The following is a 17418-nucleotide window of genomic DNA, read 5'->3' as shown; positions in this document are numbered from 1 at the left end:
ACTAATGGATGTGATTAGAGGAACTAATCCCCTGTTTTGTTTAACAAAAGGGTACATCCTCACCCCTCCAAAAAAGGTGACCCAGACCAGATAAAGTAAGCTGATCACTTTCCCCAACCAGATACCAGCCACTGGAGTAAATCATGGCAACTTTATATATGGATTATATTTTTTCAGCTACACCCAATAAATAATAGCTGTGACATACTTGAACTGACGACGTCGACCGGTCTTCCTCATTTCGTCCACGTACGTGGGCATGGAATTTCAGCGTTAGACAATGCGGAACAGAACACACCGACCTGAGCACAAGTGGAAGCAGAAGACAAACCAGTAGGCCACCAGGAAGGAAACCTTCTCCACTTTTCGAGAAAACTAATTAGCTTCCAGGAAACTTGCCGCGCACTACTCTTCCCATGCCTGGGAGAAAAAGTGGTACAACTCCTGATCAAACTAGGATGCCAGTTTAGCGAATTAAGAAAGAGGGGGTGGGGCAGGGGTGGGGGGACTTTATTTTTAATGGACATAACAGAGACTAACCGAACTTTGGAATGAGATCTGACAAACATAAAAATATGGAAGTGCTCTTGCTGGTATCCACTCTAGCAGTGGGATTTTCACAACCAGTACAATTTGGGTGCCATGTAGCAAACTATACCTGGTCTAATTATGTTTAGTTTGGTACATACATTTAAGAGAAAAGAAAGCAACAAGAAAAGTTGCAACTCACCAGCTTCAGCCAGACTGTCAGAAGTATATACCCCATGCACCAAATGTAGAAAACTGAAACATCGTATAGCCAAATTTGGGTGCCATGTAGCAAACATACATTTAAGAGAAAACGGAAGCAATAAGAGCTTTGCCAGATTGCAATTCAAAGCTAGAAGGTGAGTTCTCTCACAACTCATATCGGCAAATGAATCTCTAGACGCAGCAATAACAGTTGATATGATGCTAAATCCAACAACAAAAGCAAGCAGATCTAAGAGAAAAAATATCTCTAGACTATTCATGGCGGATACAATGCTAAGAACTTTCACATTGCAACAATATGACATGAACTTACATTGCATGAGGGGAGATTTCTTCAGTGAGGAATTAACGCAAACACGTGAAGCACGCTATGACCGAGAAGTAAATGTGACTGAAACCGGAGAGACACCGCGTGGACTAAAACATGGCGACTTGTACGGGGATAAATATTAACTAGTTTACTAATTAATCAACAAGTTGCTGTGGTGTAGTGGTTATCACGTCAGTCTTACACACTGAAGGTCTCCAGTTCGATCCTGGGCAGCAGCACATTTTTTTTCTATTTGTCCTACCGTCTGCTGGCAATTATTCTGCATGGTTTTTTTCTCTCTTTATCAGCTAACTAACTTTACAGTAAATCCATGCTACACAGATAGTGGAGAAGAAAAAACTGCACATACATACTCCATCTGTCTGATAATATTTTTTTTTCTATTTCGCCTGTCGTCAGCTCGCAAATTTTCTCTCGGTTATTTTCTCGCTCTCTTTATCAGCTAACTAACTTCACAGTAAATCAATGCTACACATTTTGTGGAGAAGAAAAAACTGCACATACCTACTCCATCTGTCTGATAATATAAAATGTTAACATCCAACATCCAGTATAACTCAAACTGTACTTAGTGGACGCCTAGTCTTTCACTTCACCTGCTATAGCATCACCGAGAGATAGCTAGTCTTCACAACGATGTCTCTTCGGATCTCTTTACTTTTCTTTTTTTGACCTGGTAGATCCTCATTTCTCCAGGTGGATGTGGTCAAAATCCTAGCAAGTCTGAACGCTTCCTTTTTCCGTCCTTTTTCCAACATCGATTTCACCGCGTCATGCTGAAAAATTTGCTATTATTCGGTCCACTGCTGCATCTTGGCAGTGGAATAAACCCTCTAGCCAATGATGGTTGCACTTGCAGTCTTCCATGGCTGCCCCTACCTTTACTTTTCGACTGATTAACTGAAGAAGTGCTTTTCGACCCAGCTTGTCACTTCGTCTTTTTCACTGCCCCTATGATCTCAAATCTCCACAGTTCAACACATCGCCTCGCCGCAGCCACGAGGATGGTAAACATCATCAACCACCTTGCAGTTGCCTGAAATCAAAATCATCCAGTACATAGCATCAAGTCCCGTGCACATTAACAAGCTAGGTTTACAGTTAACTGTTGTTACACAACTGGTGGAAGGTGCTAGCCAATAAACCGTGACGACTATGTGCTTGCCGCGTGCGTGCGCGCGTGGTTGGAGGCGGCAGCAGGAAAATAGGATAAGCTTACATGGTCATGACCAGTTCTTTAGGACTACGTAAGCTGCAGCTCTGTTGTCTCCACTCCATCGTCTCCCTCCGTTCGTTAGTGCGAGCGAGGAAGAGGAAGGTGCAGCAGAGGTGCTGCACCAACAGAAGCAAACTGCACGTACATGGCTAAACTGTGCTGCCTAATTTACAGCTAGGCATCCACTTCACCAACTCTAGAATGACAGAGGGACGACGAAGCACTAAGAGAACTCTGTCTCTTAAGATTTTTTTTCTCTCTCCATGTGGTCAATCCTGACAAGTACATTCTGAAAAATCAATTTGACCGCAATTAAATATGATGCTGAAAAAATTGCAACTAATCAGACCACTGCATGTTGACCGCAATAATACTTGTCGCCGTCTAGGATGTAGACTGGACATGCAATTTGCTCCTGTGAAGTCAATAACGATAAAATTTCAATATGAAGTATATATGAGCACCCCTAGATATCTGTATTTGGACTAGCCACAGAAACTAGGAGCTGGTTCTGTGATCCCAATCCACCATGCTTCCACTTGTAGTCCTCCTGCTCCTGCTCACAGAAACCACATCAGGGAGGACCGAGCCTGACACACAGAGCACGCGCGATGGAGGAGGAGGAGGATGCATCACCAAGGAGAGGGAAGCCCTTCTGTCCATCAAAGCCTGCATCACGGCCGACCCAGAGCGCCTCCTCTCGACGTGGCGGGGGCAGGACTGCTGCCGGTGGGAGGGAGTCAGGTGCACCAACATGACGACCAGCCATGTCGTCAAGCTCGACCTCCACGCACGGTACATCCGATCTTCCCTGGAAGGCGAGATAAGCTCGTCTCTAGAAGCCCTAGAGCATCTGCAGCACCTGGACCTTAGCGGGAACTACGCTCTCACCGGGCCTGGAGGCAGCCTCCCCAGCTTCATAGGGTCTCTTCATGACCTACGGTACCTGAACCTCTCTCGCCTGAATTTTTCCGGCACAGTGCCCCATCAGTTTGGCAACCTCTCCAGGCTGCGATATCTCGATCTCGATCTGAGTTCTGATGATTTGCACTCAGATGACCTCTCATGGCTGCCACGGCTCTCTTTGCTCAAGTATCTTGACATGAGTTATGTGGACCTCAGTGCGACCATAGATTGGGTTGAGACGGTGAACATGCTGGCCTCTCTTGAGGTGCTCAGGCTATCTTGGTGTTCGCTTAACAACACAGGCCACTTTGTATCGCGCTCGAACCTCTCCCACCTCAAGATCCTCGACATCTCTTTCAACACCATTGAAACATCGTTCGACGCTATTAGCTGGGTATGGGACGCAACCAGGCTCGAATATCTCAACCTGGAGGACACTGGTATACATGGTGTGCTTCCAACTCGGTTGGCGAACTTGAGCTCACTTCAAGTCATTCAGCTGAGTGGCAACCATCTAAAGGGAATGATACCTGATACACTGACCAGCCTTTGCAGCCTGAGAGTATTTGAGCTGACACGCAATGATCTTGAAGGGGACATAACGGAGTTCATCGAGAGGTTACCAAAATGTTCACGGAGTCAGTTGAAGGTGCTGCGTCTGGGCCACAATAACATAACTGGCGCCTTATCGGATTGGATCAGCGACATGACTAGCTTGATAACTCTTGATCTTAGTTTCAACAGGCTTATGGGATCTCTGACCACTAGCATAAGCACCCTTACGGACCTCGTTTACCTGAACCTAGGCTATAACCAGATGGATGGGGTCATCACTAAAGATCACTTTTCCAAGCTTACAGGGTTGCAGGAGCTGCACTTATCTGCAAATTCCTTTACCATCAACTCTGACTGGACCCCTCCTTTCAGATTGCAGTCACTAGGATTGGGATCATGCCGTTGTGGGCCAGGATTTCCTCGGTGGCTCAAATCACAGAAGAATATATACTCTCTTTATTTGTTCGATGCTGGCATAGCAGATACTGTACCTGATTGGTTTTGGACTGTATTTGCAAAGGCTGAAGTTTTGGACCTCTCCAGCAATAACATCAGTGGCACATTACCAGCTACACTTGGACAGATGGACACATTTTGGTTAGATCTAAGCTCAAATCAATTCAATGGTCTGGTACCGCAGCTACCTCAGAACATAGGGACTTTGGATCTCTCAAGAAACTCCCTTTCAGGGCCTCTGCCATTCAATGTCAGATCGCCAATAAGTATAGAAACCTTGATTCTTTTTGACAACCAGTTCACAGGCACTATCCCGACATCGCTATGCCAAATGAAGTCCCTGACAGTGCTTGACATTGGAAACAATATGATAACAGGTCAGTTCCCTCGATGTTCAGAAAATGTGGCAGCAAGTTCAGGAATGGACCCATCTAACATACCCTCACCGGATAGTGATTCAGGCTCTGGCATGCCGCAGTCTATGTCAATTGAAACTCTGAGGCTCGACAACAACAGCCTCGCGGACGAATTCCCTTTATTACTACAGAATTGCCCAGAACTAACTTTTATTGATCTCGGGCAAAATAAGTTGTTTGGAAGCATACCAGCTTGGATTGGACAGAAATTACCACAGCTGAAATATCTGCGCCTCAGATCTAACATGTTCTCTGGCTATATACCTACCCAACTTAGAGGACTTCTTCATCTCCAATATTTGGATCTAGCACACAACGACTTCTCAGGCACTATACCTCCGTCCCTGCTAAACATGGATGGCGTGACCAAAACCACAGAAATAGCAACTGAAGATACCTCGTCCAGCACTTCAAGCGGCGTGGCTGCAGTAGATGACGGCCAAAATCCGCATGGAACTGTGTATCGTATAAGTAATAGCATATTTGCAGTCACAAAGGGGCAAGAGCGTGAATATATTGGTTTTTTCATATACATGGTGAGTCTTGATTTGTCCTGCAACCATTTCACTGGAGACATCCCCAAGAGCATAGGTCCTGCTTCGGGTTTAGTGAACATGAATCTGTCTTTAAACCAGTTGACCGGAAAAATCCCCGAGAGCATTGGTTTGATGCGCTCACTGGAATCACTTGACCTCTCCAACAACCAGCTCTCTGGTGAAATCCCTCAAGGCCTATCCGATCTGACATCGCTAAGCTATCTGAACTTGTCGTACAACAACTTGTCAGGAAGGATACCGTCTGGGCACCAGCTCGGCACGCTCAGCCCTGACGACCCAGCATCCATGTACATTGGCAACACTGGCCTCTGCGGGCCACCTCTTCCCAAGAGCTGCCCAGGAAATCATACAGCGGAAAAAAGGCACTTCACAACAAGCAAAGAAGGGTCCGAGACGATGCCCTTCTGTTTCGGACTAAGCGTGGGTTTCGTGGTTGGCCTCTGGGTGGTGTTCTGCTCCCTTCTGTTCAAGAAACCATGGAGGGACATCTATTTCCGGCTCTTGGACGAGCTGTACGATAAGATGTATGTGCTTTTGGTTGTAAATTGGGTGAGGATGATGGGGAAAGCGACCGCCACCTATTAAGCAAGTTCAGCCGCAACCAATGACGCTAGTATTGAGGTTGTGGTTTCTGGAAATGAATGCAACAAGCTGCTACTGGATTACTTTTTTTTTCAGGGAGTACTGAATTACCTGTAGCATCATTTGGTTCATCAGACTCTTGTTTACATTCACAATAAGCGATAAAATGTTAGCATTTCAACCTGGTGATGCCACGATTTTTACGGAATATGTCGACTTGTAATTTCTCTACACATCTATAATTGTATCAGTGGCAAACAAGAGCATAAATATCTTGTAGCCTGCGATTTGCGAGTGGCAGAAAAAAGACCTGTTAAATACCACGAGCAGAAGCAGAGCGGCGGCTGGCTCAAGAACCCTAGCTCGACGGAGACCAATGGCGGCCACGACGAGAGAGGCAGACCTGGGGGAGCCGGTGAATCGCCGGCCGCACTCCGTGGCGCCCCGCCCGCGCGCATCATGCGGACGACCTCCAGAGCTCCCCGCAGCGTGCGAACTCATTGGTCCTCCGCGGACCACGGCGCCGTTGGCGTCGGCCGCGGCGTCGAGTGGCGATATCTGAGTCTCTGTGGCGACAGCCGTGTGAACGCCATTGCCACGCCATGAGGTGCAGACTGAAATCGAACCTGAATTTTTGTTTTACAGTTGACACCGAGAACTTTTTAATTCAGTTTTATTTAGAAAAGTGTAAATATAGTTTAGTGAACAATTGCAACCTGTACTTTTTGATGCAGCTGAGGCCGATTTGAACCTTGTTCCTACACGGCCTGATCAAATCGATCAGGCACTTGCCATCTATCTTCATTGTTCAACTCTTTGATGAAAAGATGAAAAAACCAAAAAAAAGCTCTGCCCTTCCATCTCTTGGATAGATAGAGAGGGAGGGCAGAGGCCTTTGGTGTCCCGTTCAGTCAAGAATTGGGGCTTCACAATTACTAGCCAATATTTATCTCATGCCTTTCCTCGTTCATGGTTCGATATTCTGGTGTCCTAGGCGTAGAGGAACCACACCAATCCATCCCGAATTTGGTTCATATGGTTGCACTTTTTCACCAAAACTAAATTTGCATATTTTTTAAATCAACCACCTGAAACGCCTAATTTTTTGAGCCGCCAGGGCTCGGGATGCCCAACCTCGAACGTTTCAGGCGTGCTCTCCCTCTCAGATAGCCACCCGAGGCTCCAAAGCTCCCTTGCGATGACTCGGACACGGTCCTCTTCAGGGCTTCCACCAAGGTAAACCTCAACAATTGTGAAACCGCTTCTTTCTGGCATGATAGCTGGTGTGACCGCGGCCCCCTCCGGCTTTAGGTGCCTTATCTTTTCAACATCGCAGCTAGAAAGAACCGTTGCGTTGCTAAGCAATTCAAGGACCATAACTATATCTGCCCGATTGCACTCCTAAACACGTTGGTCCAACATTCGTAGTATGGGACACCATTGAGGCACACACACCTTGTGCCTGAGCACCTCGACTCCATCTGATGGTCTTTGACCATCGATGAAATCTACAGCGCATGTTCGGCATACCATGCGCAATTCCTAGCCTGCCACCCTTGTTTCCCCGCTAAGATGATCTGGAACGCATGCACCGATCCTAGTGCAAGTTGTTCGCTTGGTTGACCCTCTTTGGAAATCTGTTGACAGCTGATATGTTGGATATCAGGATGGGCCCATGACCCTAACTGCGAGATGTGCCTAAGCGCCCGGGAAACGACGATCCACTTATGCAAAGACCACCCCTTCACCACGGCTGTCTGGAACCTTATCTAGTCTTAGGACGACTTCAACACCACTGTGCACGGCCAAAGCTTCCCAAACATCTCGGGGTGGTGGGATAAGCTCATTGAGAGAAGCCGAAGAAGGAGCCACGTGCAACCAATGGCCGCCTCCTCTACGTTCTTTGGAATGGTTGGAAAGAAAGGAATCATCGAATCTTCAAGGATCGTAGAGCTCACGTTCATCGAGGTGGCAACGATTGCCAAAGAAGACATTATGTCGCAGTCCATGTGTCGGCTATCCCAGCTGATTCAGACCAGTGCATTCATAACTTAGCTTAGCGGTGGTTTCAGCATGTTCCACCTTAACAAAAACATGCCCCTTATACAATGTGCGATTTTCCCTCTTCTATATAAAAACACTGCGCTCTTATCTGTTGCTATTTTTTTTAAAACCAGAACTACCAACAGTTAACAAAACTGAAAATATTAAACTGAAGCACAACTAGCTTAAAAGTTAAGAGACGTACTTGTCTAAAGTTGGACCATGTGAAATTGGCTCAAAAACATGCATGATTATCACTAAATTTGTCAATTTTGTTATATTGATCTTGAATGTATTTTAATTTTCTTGACGCAAGGTACATGTAGGAGTTTGTGTTATAAGTCTTTTCCAAAACTTTGCCAGCTTTTAAATTTAACTTATAAGGGATTTAATACCCCTTAATTAACTTCAATCCACTTCAAACCTGTCATTAGAAAACAAGACCTAACTGTGTTCATTGGTTCTAGACACGATCAAAATGAACTTCAATAAAAGGGACATCTCTTTTGTCGAACCATATGTCTCAATGCAAGTCACAATTTGGTATTTCCTTTCCTAATTATACTAAGCATACTTTTATAATATTTGTTCTTGAAGTGCAATTTTACCTACCATTGCATCTCCATCCAACGGTTCATGTAAGGACAATGCTAGAGATCCCCTGGAGGCTCACAACCTCCCAGCCTCCTTGCATGTGTGACACGTGTCCATTTGACCTCAAATTCATACTTTGCCAAAAAAAAAATCCGCTTTTGCTTTATTGAAGCAAAAAAATGGTTAGACTACAAATAAAAAGAGACTTGCCGGAGCACCATCCTTTGACAGAGACCTCTCGTCGGAGACCTCGTAGCAAAACCTTTGTGCTATTGAAGCTAAACCGACCTCGCCGGAGACCTTATAGCAACCATTTTGTACTAAAGTAACAAAATAGCGGAACATTTGCAGCAAAAACTTTGTACTATCATATCATCTTCAACTACTCGTCGACGCACCGCCAGTGGCATCCCAACTCCGGCTAGCAGCATCGTCACTTGCTTCTTGCAGCACCGCCACCGAATGTTAGCAGCACCGCCGGTAACCATTTGAAGCACGGCTGCTGACTGTTTGTAGCATCGCTGATGACTGTTTCTAGCACCTCGGTGAGAGTTTGCAACATTGCTGCTCACAATTTACAACATCATCGCTGACCATTTGCAGCACCTCCCGTCTGGATTCGTAGCACCATTGCACTGACTTCATAGAAGCAAAAATGAGAAACTCGAGGTCGGGGAGCCCAGCCATGGTGACGACCTTGGACACGTTTGAGGTCACAGACAAGCAACCACGACGGTGGTTGGTGCATGTTCGGCGAGGAGAGGGCACCGACATGGGGCGCACAACATTAGGGGTGTGAAGCATGGTGGAGGTCAGGAGGCGGCCAGCGAGGTGGAGGTAGGAGGTGTCTCGCATGACTAACGAGCAAGAGGTGAGGCTCCCGGCAAGGTGGAAGCAGATGTAGCCGACGCTTGGCGGGGGCCGTCGAGGTGGAGGCCGGGTTCGGCGCTCCTGGCGAGGTGGAAGAGGATGTCGAGCAGAGGAGAGGCTGCAGGCCCGTTGCTGGGCAGAACGCGCAGCCAGAGCAACATACGTGATGATCCTTCCGTTTAGATTCATCTTTTTTTGCGGGTCCGTTTAGATTCATCTTAATTACGAATAACTTCATTCTGATTTAGATGCCGTGTGATGTTGCCTGCTGAGCGTTGCCATGAATCCTCACTACGAAATGTCCTCTTCTATGTACATTCTTCGTCTAAAAATGTAAGGTATCTAAAGATTAAATAAAAGTCAACATTTTCTAAATTTGACAAAGTTTACACACAAAATATGAGAAATTACAATATTGAATCAATATCAACAGATTCACTAAACTATGAGAAATTACCATAAACTATATTTTCTTAATATTTTCATTTAATATTGTATATGTAGATATTTTTATAAGTATTCAATCAAAATTCTTAAGATTTAACTTTTAACTAACCTTTAGACGCCTTACATTTTGGGATAGATGGAGTAATAATTTCATGTCATAGTCTTGCACTCTTGGTGTGATTGCGCTTCTAGTTCATGGGGTGTGCAAAAATGGCTCCTTCTATGTAATAACTCTGGCTCGTTTGTTTCACATATAATTGCAGGTGTGCAGGTGTGCGGGCACGTGTAAAATGAATTTAAAATACTTTGTATTTTGAGCTACAAAAAGATGATAAAAGTGTCGATCTGACTGTACATATTTAAAAATCTCCAAATTTTATCAGATTTTCTCATTTGGTGTAGCTTAGTTTTTTTTGCGACATTGGTGTAGCTTACAATATAAAGAATTTTGCATTGAGGTTTTGCATGTGCTCCCGAAGACACTTTCCGACTTTATCCCCATAAGCTTGTCCTAGAGCTCATAATATACAACCTTAATCTTTCATTTGGTTCAAAATTTCCCCTTGTATTCACAAAAAATCCCAAGTGTTCTGGTTTTCATCTTGTTTGACCTGTAGTCTATGATGGCATGTTAGCTATATCTCTCTGAGCTGCCACGTCACGTACCAGTCCATATTGAAATTTGTCAGATTTCAAAACACTAAAATTTATCAAATATTGTCATTTTCTATATCCTAATGTAGAAAAAAAATACAGGTTTTTTACACGTGTGTAAGATTCATCACTACTATATCCAGGCATTTTTCAGAAATTCTCGAAACTTCAAAATATTATTACAGTATTATCTTTTTCAAAATAAATGGCTTCCCAGAGCTCGGCCTCCATTTGTCCTCACCTAACCAATATAGGAAATACTAGTTGTAATACCTCTGTTTTAAATATAAGCCTTTTTTACAAAGCTAAATTAGCTAGTCTAAATCATCCCAAAAAACTTGAATGGGTGAGAGAATAATAAGTTAGAATATTGTGCAAATCAAAACGATTTCACGCTTATTCATCAAACCAAAGGCACATCGTCACATAGAAAAGTCCCATTGGGTCTCCATCCAACGGTTGATGTAAACCCTCCGGGCTCCGGCCAACATCCCACAAAACCCAACGGCAACAGAGAAATGCACGGAACGTATTTCAGTTGCAGTTAGAGACAGGAGAGGGAGAAGCTTCGAGAATGGCCGCCGCCGCCGCCGCTCCGCCGGAAACGCCGCTTCCATCGGCGGACGATCCCGCGTACGCGGAGGAAGAGGAGCAGTGTCGCATCTGCCGCTTCCCCGCCGAGGCGGACCGCCCCCTTCGCCGCCCCTGCGCCTGCCGCGGCAGCATCCAGTTCGTCCACGACGAGTGCCAGCTCCAGTGGATGGCCATCCGCCACCAACACGAATGCGAGGTATCGTCTCTTATCCCTACTCCGCCGCCGCCTATGGTTTCCAGGTGCGAGCGGCGAATTCTCCCCCCATTTTCCAGCAAGTCAGGTCATCAAGTCCGCCATGGGTGACCCCATTCATGACGCTGCTGTGCCTGCACGTGTTTGCTCGTTTAGATTCATGTCAATTTTCAGCCCGATTTAGAACCCGTGTGATGTTGCCTGTTTACATATTCCTCACTCCCCACTCGTTTCCTGTCATAGTCTTGCTGTAATTGCTGCAATGTAATTATTCCCTTTTCCAGTTCATGTGATGCCCGTGTTTACTCGTGTTCTTTTGTTTCGCGTAATTGCAGGTGTGCAAACGCCTCATCTTGACCCGCCCTGTCTACGCCGCAGACGCCCCCGCAAGGCTGCCCCTGTGGGAGTTCATGTTAGGCGCGCCCAACAGGATCATGGGTCTGCTGCTCTCCCTCTTCTTCGCCGCATGTGTCCTCCGCGAGTCAGTCGTTCGCCTCACCACTCTCTGGTCATGGCGCGTCGCGGTTGCCAGGACCTTTGCTCAAGTGCACCGTCTGCTCTCCCTCGGCCTCTCTACCACGTCCATAATCACTTTGATACCTCTCTGGGTTTTGTTTGCCCAAAAGCTCAGGCCATCTGCTGTAGCTCCATTCACGCGCTGGGTTCAACGTATGGAAGCTCGTCTTCACGGGCTTCGGGGATTTGATGGCTTGCAAGTCGTTGCGCTATTCGCTGTTGAAGGTTTATTGTGGGTATACTTGTTTTTTCTCAACCCATGTCCTACGGTGAATGATAATATCCTCCTATTTTTTCATAGTAGTAAAGTATCAATTAATGCAGCTGTGTTCTGCAGTTAGAGAATTTAGCACATCTTGTCATGGTTGTCTTGACTGTCTTGTAGTTAGTCATAGCTCAGTATGGATCCACTTCAAAGTGTACCATCCTCGATATGTCCAGGTTATTGCCAGAAATAGCAGCAAAACTAAAATGATTGGTCACATGGGAGAAACTAGTATGCGTTGTTCTGTAAAAATAAGGCGATGTTCAGTTCTTTACTTCTTCCCTTATCATATTTTCATCCTTAATTACCCTTTTAGGCTAGTTCAACCCTGGGCTTCTCTATATGGTTGTGGCTTAGTTGCATCCTTTTGGGCAGGGTGTACCTCACATTTGTTTTGCTTATTTTTTGTACTTATTTCCGGAAAAGTCTGACAATGTGCTTCTCGGATCAGGTATTAATAGGTGACATGGCACTTGCTTGCGTTTTCGGTTTTCTCCCATTTTCACTCGGAAGGATAACCTTATGGTGTATGTCATGTTTCAATTTTGGCATTGTGGATGAACTCGATTCGTATACATCAACAGCTTCTGTCCTTCTAATTGGATATGGATTTATCTTTTCTGCGGGCGCAACTTTTGCTGGGCTTAATACTTTTCGTCGATACTTGACGGGCAAGCGCCTCATGATTGCTAGTTTCTTTACAAGTCCGTGTGATACAGTCCTTAGAGGGATCGTATATTTGATCACTCTTGCCAATATTTGTCTTAATCTTCTGAACCCACTTATACTACAACCATTGCTCTTGGGTTGGTTGCTTGATATCTGCACTTCGAAAATGTTTGGTGCAACAATATCAGAGAGGTTCAAACTTCTGATTGCACCATCTTTTGCTTCTAATGCTCTTCATTGGCTAATTGGACTCACCATTCCTACTCTACGCCACAAATTGTCGAAAATTGTTCATCAGGTATTTATTGTATTATATATGTCATCATGTCAATAATGTATGCACTACATAGTTCAGAGGTATAACAAGTTTTGTACTTTCTTTTGTGAGTAGATATTGAGGCCAGGAGTTCCCATTCCCTCTGTCCACCATAGGCTGAGTTACCATAGTTGTCGCGAACCATTCTACAAATTTTATTTCAAGAGACTTCCTCGTGTTTGTGTCAGAATTATCTTTATTGTTCTGGTCATTCTTGTTCCTATTGAAATTGTTACCCAATTGGCACCTGAGATGTTCCCACTAGATATCACGTAAGCATTATGTTTTTGCTATTCATCCGATGTATCTGCCATCCTTTGGTGACTTAACTCATCCAACTTAAAATTTTGAATCGTAGCTACTTCAGCCGTCCTGCTAAAGGCACACCATTTTGGCAAGGGCTGCGATACTGTGCAGAGTCACTCTCTGTCATTCATCACCTGAAGTTTCTCATTGGCAATATGGTTTTATACCTTGAGTGGGTAGTGGGGAGGGTAACAATGTATTCTTTTTTCACTGCTGGGGAGGATCTGGGGAACAATGCGGCACCAAAAGTCCAGTACGGTAGCAGTGATGAAGTCAATGATAAAAGGTAAGGACCCATAGTTCCATTCGTTCATGGAACTGAACAATCTGTACATCTTAGCCTGACTCATCTTTGTCCATTTTGTAATACTAAAGCTTTTTGCAATGCCATAGTTGTTTGCTACACTTTTTTTTTGTAAATGCTTACACTGCTTGCACATTGTACCAGACGATTTTTTGTTGTTGGAACAATGTCACGGGTGCTGCTAGCATGGTTGGCTGTTGTGGTATTCAGTTCTGCTACGCTTTTCTTCTCAATCTCAGTTGGACGTACATTTTTGTTTTCCATCCCTCAGTTGCCACTGGCTGGTCGATTGGAGTCTAATGGTAATGATTGTTCACAGATGATCAATGAACTTGCTTCGCAATGGAAGTAAATATTTATCTCCTTTGGGCTTACGAATGAAATCGTTTCTCATAGATCTGTTTGCTATTGCTGTTGGATTGTGCATCATATCAACTATTATTGCCACCGCTAGAGATTCATTTGCCTGCATGACTTCCGGGGGGACACGCCTTCTAGCTTTGGAGATGCATCTTCTTTTCTTCATATGGGTGAGGAATTTATTTGAGGTGCTTTCATTTATATTTGTTTATTTTATGCTATTGCTCAGTAACTTAAAGCTTTTTTTTTTTTCCAGATTTTCATAGTTCCTCTATTGATTGGCATGCTGGTTGATTTATCATTGCTGTCACCCTTCATCGGGCCTGATGATGATGTTCCAGTTGTTGGCTTTTTCTGCACTTGGTTTCTGGGGCGGCAATTGCAGAATATCGGAAACTACTTGGTGAGTTGCAACTTCTGTTGTTGATTTCTGACCTCAGAACTTATGTAATTATCCTATATGTACCAAACATGGCACGATTTTATCTGAAATAACTTTCTACATGGCACTTAGATTGTACTGGTTGCAAAAAAGGGAAACTACTGCTGAAGTGAATTACCAAAATACACTTAGATTGTACCAAACATGGCACGATTTTATCTGAAATAACTTCCAGATTTTTCTTTTTATGGGGAAGGCCATTATGGCTATGCATATTTTCATTTAAGCCTATTTCATTTCTAAAGTTTTTATTTGTAGCTTTTTTTTCTCAATAAGGGGGGAGCCCCAGCCTCTGCATCAATCAATGCATACGGCCAAAAAGTTCTGCTTGTAGCTATGGGACCCTTTGTACCTGCTACCTACTCCTTCCCCATTGTTGAACGCATATCGTTTTTCCTCTTGTCTCCTGCGCCACCTGAAGCACTCACACAAATCTCACTATCTTGCATCAGGCACATTTTAGGGCAGAATGCAGCTACTCAAAATTTTCGAAATTAGGTTTATACTTGGATAAGCTTACGAAGTATTTAACTGATTACGTTTTTATTGTTGATGAAGGCTCCTCGGACAAGGTTCTCGCCTTACCTCCCTTTCGTGGCATATTTCATTGATGAAGGCCACTACGGGAATGTTTGTTTGTCAAGGGAGGTGCTTACAAGTGTCAAGCTCACGCGGTTGCTACAAGATGAATTGTTGCCTATTGCCTCGAAGCTAGTCGCTGCTCTGGGTGTTCCCTATGTGCTTGCGAAGTGCATATTCCCAATATTGGGCTACCCGGTCGCCGTGAACTTAGTGGTCTACCGTTTCGCGTGGTTGGGCAGCCTCACCTTCTGCGTGCTCTGCATCAAACTCCATGCTTCGATAAGGAATGACCGCTACGCCATCGGGCGGAGGTTGGAAGACGTGGATGACACTTGCTGGAAGACTCAACTCCTAGGGCTCTATTTCGAGTAGTTCAAGCAAAGATCATGTGATGCCAACTATCAGGAAACCGCGCAACATGAGGGGATACATAATAGGTGATAGGTCACATTTTACTGAGTGCAGGAAGGATTCAGTTCAAATGAGATAATGGCAGAAAGATGAGATTTTGGCGAAACTTGTAAATGTTGATGCAGTTTTCCATGTGGAAGTTTTGGAGAGTAGTCTCGGTCAGTTCCGACAATTTTGCTCGCTGTAAGCCACCGTTGAATACTTGAATTGACATTCACAAATTTCTGCCATTTTTTGTGCGGTGTTCTCAGGATTGTTGTGCGGTCACCCAATGATAGCATAGGCTGAGGAGAACGAGATGTTCTTTGTTGCCTTGAACGTAGTTCACTTCGTTTTTTGTAGTGCTGAAAATTTTTCTAGTTCGAAAACAGTAATGCCGCGCACAGGGACTTTTCCTCCTAGACTCCTAGTCGGGCCCAAGTCTTTTTTACTGAAAGTTAAATATATCAAATATATTTCCTATATAAAAAGTTGTTCCTCCATTTTTACAATTTATTTGTGTAGTTTGAGATTTACTCATCAATATTAAGTAAAATGATTGTAACACATGATTTTTTTTCTGTGCCATATGTAAAATCATTTCTTATACTAAAGGATTTTATTACTCCCTCAATTCATATTACTTGCCACTAGTATAAATGTACCTTGAAAGATATATCTCTATATTAGTGGCAACTAATATGAATCGAGGGAGTAGCACATGTAAGCAAATTAGTCTTCTCGTTTTGGTTCATGTTTTGTATGCTCTTTTCCCCTTTGCAGCAGGAAATTGCAACCTTGTGGTGACATCTCGATTGCTAACTGTAAAAATTCAACATGCTTTATCTTCGTAACTGTTAACCGATTTGGCAATCTAAATACAATGTTGCCCAATTACAAAATTAGCACAGAACATGTACTGTGATAATTGTACATAGTTACTTGGTAAAAAAATTACATGTTTTTTAGACATTGCAATTATATGCACACTTGGAGATATAGGGGTTAACCTTTGAAGAAATATTTTTCAGAAGTCTGAAACCAAAGAAATCTTTAATGATTTCATCACTGTGTGTATTAGTGTCATTAGTTGCATGCGTGCAAGAGAAAATGGGAGGAAGGGCTGAATGGAAACCTTAGGGTGTAACAGTCTTTTTTTTGAACTGGAAATTTCATTCCACTTTAAACGTGTTGCACAGCAAGATCGCTGGCAACCAAACCACTTACAAAGTCTGGACAAACGTCCATCCAACTGGATGAAATAGCGTTCTCCTGATAACCAAACTGTGCCAGAGTATGAACTACTTTAGTACGTTCACGTTGACAGAAAACAAAACGAAATCTGCACTATCAAAATGCAGTCGGCTCAAGCTTCTTGCCTCACGAAAGAGGACTCCTGTATCAGCCAGGTCGTGGCCTCCCTGCTTGGTCGCATTTACCAAAGCGGAGCAGTCAGACTCGAAAATCACCCGGTAGATATCCAGGCTAACCACAGCTTCGATAGCAGCAACACACGCGTTGGCTTCAGCTTGCAGTGCACTTCGGATGTTACCAAGCTTCCCTGCTCCCGCCGCAACGAACCCACCAACACTGGCACGGACGACGAAGCCAAACGCGCCATCTTGTTTTTTCCTTGACATAGGATGCGTCCAGGTTTACCTTCATAAAACCTGGAGGTGGGATTTCCCAGCTACGACGAGACACTGTAGGCGTGTTAACACGTCTGGGGCTTTGGCTGAACTTCCTAGATGCTTAGAGCATCATCAGTTGCGTTCCCAAAGGAATTTGGGACGTACCAGATAAAAACGTCCCAGCCGCGTCCTCTAAATCTTTTTTTTGTCTGGCGCGACCTGATACGGTGTCCAGCATCCCGAGCCCATCCCCGCCCCACAGGGGACGCTCCGGGCACGTCAGATACAATGAAAACCGAGGCGAGGCGGGACCGACGCGTCAGCGGAACAGGAAAAATCCGTCCCCCTCTCCCACCAAATCGTGCCTCTCCCGCCACATCGCGTCTCTGTTGCCGCGCATTTGTGCCGTCCCAACACATTTGACCTATCCCGCCGATTCATTTCTCCCTCCCGCCGTCGCTACTCTGTTC

At 44.6% G+C, this 17418-nt stretch overlaps 2 protein-coding genes and 1 non-coding gene across 3 annotated transcripts; all 3 read left to right on the top strand.

The window, feature by feature from the left end:
- The first annotated feature begins 1229 nt into the window (after window positions 1-1229).
- On the top strand, window positions 1230-1302 carry TRNAV-UAC. Its single transcript has one exon. It is a non-coding gene; the product is annotated as a tRNA-Val (tRNA).
- A 1518-nt stretch (window positions 1303-2820) lies between these two features.
- On the top strand, window positions 2821-5775 carry LOC124648142 (receptor-like protein EIX2; the record flags this gene model as incomplete). Its single annotated transcript, XM_047187953.1, has 2 exons — window positions 2821-3824; window positions 3942-5775. Coding segments are annotated over 2 exons (2838 nt in total), but the record flags the coding sequence as incomplete, so codon positions are not given.
- A 5179-nt stretch (window positions 5776-10954) lies between these two features.
- On the top strand, window positions 10955-15299 carry LOC124648141 (probable E3 ubiquitin ligase SUD1). The gene is made up of 7 exons (XM_047187952.1): window positions 10955-11170; window positions 11503-11919; window positions 12400-12915; window positions 13380-13525; window positions 13688-13745; window positions 14160-14306; window positions 14904-15299. Exons 1-7 carry the CDS (start codon window positions 10955-10957, stop codon window positions 15297-15299), a joined length of 1896 nt encoding a protein of 631 aa, XP_047043908.1.
- Window positions 15300-17418: the final 2119 nt, after the last annotated feature.

This window comes from Lolium rigidum, chromosome 4, assembly GCF_022539505.1.
Source record: "Lolium rigidum isolate FL_2022 chromosome 4, APGP_CSIRO_Lrig_0.1, whole genome shotgun sequence".
NCBI classification, from domain to species: domain Eukaryota; kingdom Viridiplantae; phylum Streptophyta; class Magnoliopsida; order Poales; family Poaceae; genus Lolium; species Lolium rigidum.
This window is presented reverse-complemented; position numbering and strand designations above follow the sequence as displayed.